Genomic DNA, 6,454 nt, shown 5'->3' with positions numbered 1-6,454 from the left:
ATCTTTTCTTTTCCCGGGAAAATTAAAACATCCCTCAAAGGATCAAAGAGCTGCTCCACCGCGGAGCCGGAGGAAAGCGGGGACCATAGACCAGATTGGAGGGCCCCGCAGACCTCCTCAGCGCGGGTCTGCAGAAGCCAAAGCGGGGGGTCAGGAGGGTCAGGACAGGCCAGAGGGATGGAGGCCAAAGGCCCGACCCATCCATCAGGCCGGAGACAGACAAAGGTAACAGAGGGACGGAGAGGCGGGCGGGCCGTGGCGTGACTTCAGGACTCAGAAAGAAAAAAACAGGCCAGGACTGGGCGAGACCGGAAGGTGTCCGCCAAGCTGGCGCACCCGTGACTGCGGGAGCGGCGAGGCCCCGCCGCGCAGGCCGGGAAACGAAACCCCGGGGTCACGGGTCCGGGAGGCTCCGCGGCCTCCGGCCTCCCGGGTGGGCGTTTCCCAGAAGCAGCGCGTGCCGCACGTCCTCCGCGCCGGCCTCGCCCCCGGCGCACTGCGCACGCGCGCGCGCGCGCCCCGCCCTCGGCCCCGCCCCCACCCCGGGCAGTGGGCGGGGCCAGGAGCCGAGGTGAGGCCGCCAGACTCCCTGCAGCTGCGTGCGCGCGAGCCGCCGCCGCCGCCGCGTCAGGGCCGCCGGCCCGCCCTCTCGAGGCCCCGCCTCCGCGCTCCGTTTCCCCCTCACCTCCCCCTCCGACCGAGCGGTGACTTAAGCAACAGAGCGCCGGGGAGCCTATATTTTCTCCCTCCTCGCTGCGGTGCAGGGCAGCCCCCCTCCCCTCCGGCCCGCGGCCCGCACTCCGGCCCGAGATGAATGCTGCGGCAGAAGCCGAGTTCAACATCCTCCTGGCCACCGACTCCTACAAGGTAGGGGCTGGGGCGGGGGCAGGTGAGGGGAGGAGGGGGCGAGCGCGGGGTGGCGGGGGGTCGGGGGCGGCTGGAGTGGGGCCGTGCGCCGGGCAGCCCCGCGGGAGGGTGCGCGCGGCGGGCGGCGCGGGCAGGTGAAGCCGGCGCCGCCGGGGGCAGGAGGCGGACGGAGGAGGGATGGAAGGATGGAAGGATGGACGGCAGGAGGCGGGGCCTGGCGGAGCGTGGTGGGGGGGCGCGGCGAGGGGCCGAGGCGGGCCCGGCCGGCGCTGCACGCTCGCCGGCGGGCTCTCCCTCCGCCCCGGGTTCGGGGCTCGGGGCTCGGGGCTCGGGGCGCGGGCCGGGCTGGCTGGGGCGTCTCCGGCCGCGCGGACGCCTGGCCCAGGACCTCGGCCTCTTGGCGCCGGGCCGGGCGGGCCGGGCGGGCCGGGCTGGGCGAGGGCTCGCCCTAGGAGCGGGTCAGTTAAGTAACAGCCCCTGGGACTCGGCGGTGGAGGGAGGGAGGGAGCGGGGTTTGAGCAGTGGGGTTTCCTAGCTCCAGCTATTGCTAGGCAGATTTTTGTCCCTTTTCCGAGGAGGGGTGGGCGAGGTCCTATGGGGGTACCGCCTGCGGCTGGGAGCTGAGGACACTCGTCTGTCTGTCCCCGTGGCCCCGTGCTGGGTGTCTCCGTCCCGCTCCCTGGGCTCCGTTTCAAACTTCTTTTTTGCTCCTGCTGATCCCTCGTGATCTTTCACCCCTGCCCTTACTCCACCAAGGCCACTGCAGGATTTCTGTGAAATGGAAAGTGAAACGCGAGAAGTTCAATGAACTGCAGTTTCCAATCCTGGAGCATTTATATGCGTATTGATGGGACTGTTGCATGCATAGCGGCCCCATTTAATTTTATTTGAAAAACACACACATTAGGAAAGGGAAAGAAATGATGGGGGGGGGGGGGGAGAGAATCTGCCAGGTGTTTACTCCCCTACTTTCGGAGTGCCGTTAGATATTAAGTAGGTAACAGAACTTACTCCGTGACCTTGGGCATGTCACCCCATGTGCTCTTTTATGTACATGGCATTGCTAAAGTGTTGGCTTGTGATTATTTGTTAGAACTTAAGAATAAAATCATAACTGGAAATTAAAAATAAAATTATAACTGGAAATTATAAGTGGGCTAGTAGTTGTTGTCTTTGGTCATGTGATCCATTGTGGCAGGAAAGCTTCTTGGAAAGATAAATCAACCTTGTGGGAAATCTAGAGCTCAGGAGCAAGTTAGACTTTGCTCTCACGGAATTATTTTGTGCAGCTTAAATATTTCTCATACTTCTCTTTAAATGTCATGCTTGGGGTTACAAAATTTAGAAGCTTATCTTTTCATGAAGTGCACAATTACATAACTGAAATTGTTTCTTAAAAGAACTACATTTTCCTGTGTGCCTGTTTTTTATGACACATATATTTATATAGTGGTAGTGCTCTGTTAGCTACAGAAAGGCCATACCAGTTTAGGAAACATTTTTAGGGAAAAGGTTTGCTGAAAATACGAGAGATTTATTTTCTCTTCATCTGTAAATAATTTTTAAGTTATTATGGAGCCGTTTTCTCTAATAATCTAAGTCAAAACAGTGCTTTTAAAAAATATGATTTGGTCTTAGCCAGTTTGGGTCATGGGCCTGCAGGCTGAAGGGTCCCAGGTGATATTCTGGTCAAGGGCACATGACTGGGTTGTGGGCTCGATCCCCAGTAGGGGGCATGCAGGAGGCAGCCAATCAATGATTTTCTCTCATCGTTTATGTTTCTATCTCTCCCTCTTCCTTCTTCTCTAAAATCAATTGTGTGTGTGTGTGTGTATTTGAGCTCCCTTTTGTAGTTCACTTTAATTTTGAGTGAAACTTTTTGTTAGTATTGCTTAACATTTTTTAAATGGAGCTCACAATTTCTCTATCCATTCCAAGGCCTTCCCCATCTCACTAAATGCAGCATTTACCCAGGTGCTCAAACTCAAGGAATTAGGAGACATCCTTAATTCCTCTCCTTCCTTATCCTCCAGATCTAACCTATCAGCCTAATTTCCCTTTACCTCCAAAGAGATTGAGCCATTGCTCTCACCTAGCCTAGTAGTCTTTAGCAGTAGCCTCTCACCTGGTGCCCCTCTTCCACCCTGTACTCCAGTTCTCCACCTCACTGCCAAGTGATCCTTGTAAAATGTAAATCACCTTTCTTAAAACACACTAATGGCTTCCCTTTGCTCTTGATATAAATTCAAACTCCTTGTTATAGCCTGTAACCCTTACGCTGTTCTTGTCTCTGCATCTCTGACTTCAAGACCATGTACCTCTTTCTTCCTCCTCCCCAATCTCTAAGCACCAGCCACTCTCTTTTCTGTCCTTTGAGACAAGTTATTTCATACCTCCTTGTCATTTAGGTCTTGCTCACATGTCACCATCTCAGAGAAGCTTCCTGGCATCCCATTTGAAGTACTCTCCCAGGCTCACTCTAGCCCACCATTTTCTTTTCATTTTTCATAGCATCCACCTAAACCTGACATTATTTTGCTTGTTCATTATTTTCTGACTTTTCAGCCTTCTTGAGCCCTATGAGGATAGAAACTACTTTAGTCTATTTCTCTGTCCTCAATATCTGAAACAGTGCCTGATATATAGTAGATACAGTATATACATAGAGAGTGGGGCAAAAGTAGGTTTACAGCTTATTAGTCCAGGAAATAGTTTATTCTTGTATTACATATGCATTATTGAATTATTTCCCATATGAACATTGTAAACCTACTTTGCCCCACCCTGTATATTTGTGGATGAATGAACTATTTATAAAATCTGTTGATTTCAGTTTCTGCTGTATTCATCTCAATTTCTGGTGAAGGTTTCAAGGGATTCAGAGTGACCAGTTTAGCAGAAAGTAAAATGAAGAGGGCAGGAAACCCAGCAAAAGTAGAATTATTATAAATCATCCTTTGTATTTTTAGAATAATATTTTTAAGAAGATCTGTATAAAATGTTTTCTCTTAAAACAATGTTATATGCCAATATAAATAGATCTGAACATACAATTTTCTTCTTTTATAAAGTATTGGGTGATAGTAGGTGGTTAATAGTAAATTATGTTTCATGTTTAATTGCCTGATAGTTTACTTAGAAGACTTAGATTCTTTAGCTAAATTCTAAAACTATTATCTTAAGTTTTTCCAAAGAAGATTTTAGAAGTCACTTCATTTCTACTTTAGCAGCCAAGATAATTTCATGTTTTTAATGATATTTGTTTTCAGAGGAGACATTCCGAATATTTATGCACAGTTTTGAAGTACCATAATTAAAAAACACAGCCAAAGTAAAGAACTGAACTGTATCTGTAAGATCAAAAATTTTTAATATACTTTTAGACCAAGATGGATTTACATAGTTAAGGGACATTTCCATTTAATTTTTAACTGGTTGGTCTACTCAGAAGATGAAAATAATTCGTTTGTGTTTTGATACTTTTAAATCTGATATAGAAAAAGTAAATTTATAAAGATGCACCATTAAGTATCTGAACTCTAAAGAAGGTCAAACTATTGAGAGTCACAACTATGAATCTGACTTTTATGAACTTGCCTGATGCAATATAGATCTTTATTCATATTTTACTTCATCATAATTGAGTTTTCTTCTATCCCACTGCTAATTTCCATTAAAGTAGTTGGAGTTATTTATATTGTAAACTGGACATTTTCATTTTTATATACACATTAGATACATTTTTAGTGGTATTTTTTCTAATCAGTTTTATAACTAAAGTATCATTCATATATATGTGTATGTATATAGATATAAATGTTGTTTTTTAATGTTTTTATTGACTTTTTAGAGAGAGAGGAAGAGAGGGAGAGAGATAGAAACATCAATGATAAACACATCGATCGGCTACCTCCTGCATACCCCCTACTGGGGATAAAGCCTGCAACCTGGGCATGTGCCCTGACTGGGAATCAAACCCTCACCTCCTGGTTCATAGGTTGACACTCAACCATTGAGCCACACTGGCTGGGCTATATGTTGTTTTGCATTTTAGTGAATTGCCTAATAGATTTAAATGCTCTGGACTTAATAATGGTATCAGTCCCTGGGTTCTAACCTGAAAGAAACTAGCAAATACTTTTAGATATTGATGAGGTATATAGGTAATCCATCATACCTGAGCGAAACAGTTCTAATTTCTGTTGTCTGACTTAGGCAATCAGGCCACATATTAATATAAAGATTGCCTGTAAGGAATATGAGGGTACTGTTTTTATAGAGTTGCAAGTTACTTCTATTGAAGAGGAAACTAAAATATTTTTTAAATTTGTGGGGTTATTTTGCTCTTTCTACAGAGTATATTCATTTTAGATGAATAGCTAATGTTTACAGAGGTCATCTATGAACTTTGGTCTGCAAAGATTTATTCTACCATTAACCTGAATTACCACCCAATTAAGGCATTATTAACTACTCTTTCAACTAGGAAAATAAATGCATATTGTTCTTCCAGTTATTTCTTATTGGTAAATGTTTTAACCACATTGAAATATAATAAAATTCAAATTATAATAAACACTCACTTTATTTTTTCTTGAAACAAAAACAGATAATTTTTCTCAGTGACTTTTACTCAATTTGATGGAAATTGTGATAATAGCCTCTTTATATTTTTAAGCTTATAAGGGTTTGATATTGTATTGTATAGGCATTTCTTTCACAATTCAGATGTAATTTGAACAAAAGGAAAGACTACAAAACAAGAATTTTTTTTTTTTTTGGTTGCTTTTGCTGTTTTGCTTTCATTCAGGTTTTCAGTGTCACTGTGAAGACTAGAAGAGTTCATTCTCATTACCTCATTATACAGATGAAGAAATAGAATCCTGAGAAATAATGACTGTTGACTTATCAAACACACTACATTTAGATAGGAATAGGACCAAATTTAGCTTTCAGTTCATTCTTTTATATCGTATATGTGCGCTCCTCCTGTCCCCCTCAGGCAGCTGCATCTCTCTTCCCTTGAATGAATACTGTTCCCTAAGATCAAATAAGACACTTGTCTTTGTACTGTATCAAATGGGCAGCTTAGAAACCTTTTGCTTCCTTAAGTTCATCTGCTTGTTTATAAAATTTCATACTCTCTTGTGGTTTTGAATTTAAGATACTGAACTATTAAAAGTATCTTAATAAGTATTTCTTATTTTTTATTTTTATAGCCAGGAAAAGGAGCTGATCAATTGCAAATAAATATAGTTTCTCTGGTTTTAAATAATTTCAAGCCCTTTCTGTTGTGATATATAGTCCATTTTTCTCATGTTTTCTAACTCAATTATTTTTCTCTTGTAGGTTACTCACTATAAACAATACCCACCCAATACAAGCAAAGTTTATTCCTACTTTGAATGCCGTGAAAAGAAGACAGAAAACTCCAAAATAAGGAAGGTGAAATACGAGGAAACAGTATTTTATGGGTTGCAGTACATTCTTAATAAATTCTTAAAAGGTATTATTTGTCCTATAAATTTAAAACAGTGCTTTTACATAAAACTTCATAATTTTTCTCCTATTTTATATTCTGTTATCT

General features: G+C 43.8%; 1 protein-coding gene across 6 annotated transcripts in view; it reads left to right on the top strand.

Annotated features, from left to right (window-relative positions):
* The first annotated feature begins 659 nt into the window (after positions 1–659).
* NAMPT (nicotinamide phosphoribosyltransferase) overlaps positions 660–6,454 on the top strand; it is a 38,620-nt gene continuing 32,825 nt past the window's right edge. For 2 of the 6 annotated variants that reach the window (XM_045578544.1, XM_036429712.2), the window contains exons 1-2: positions 662–867; positions 6,217–6,373. In XM_045578544.1, coding sequence (XP_045434500.1) covers positions 811–867; positions 6,217–6,373 — 214 coding nt within the window. In that variant the 5' untranslated portion in view covers positions 662–810. Of the gene's footprint in view, positions 868–6,216; positions 6,374–6,454 lie in introns of all 6 variants that reach the window. The other 4 variants (XM_045578545.1, XR_004986581.2, XM_036429713.2 and 1 more) reach the window with 4 other exon arrangements.

The sequence above is a fragment of the Pipistrellus kuhlii genome, unplaced genomic scaffold, assembly GCF_014108245.1.
Source record: "Pipistrellus kuhlii isolate mPipKuh1 unplaced genomic scaffold, mPipKuh1.p scaffold_m20_p_10, whole genome shotgun sequence".
Taxonomy (NCBI): domain Eukaryota; kingdom Metazoa; phylum Chordata; class Mammalia; order Chiroptera; family Vespertilionidae; genus Pipistrellus; species Pipistrellus kuhlii.
Note: the sequence above shows the minus strand (reverse complement) of the source record. Positions and strands in the feature narration are given on the sequence as shown.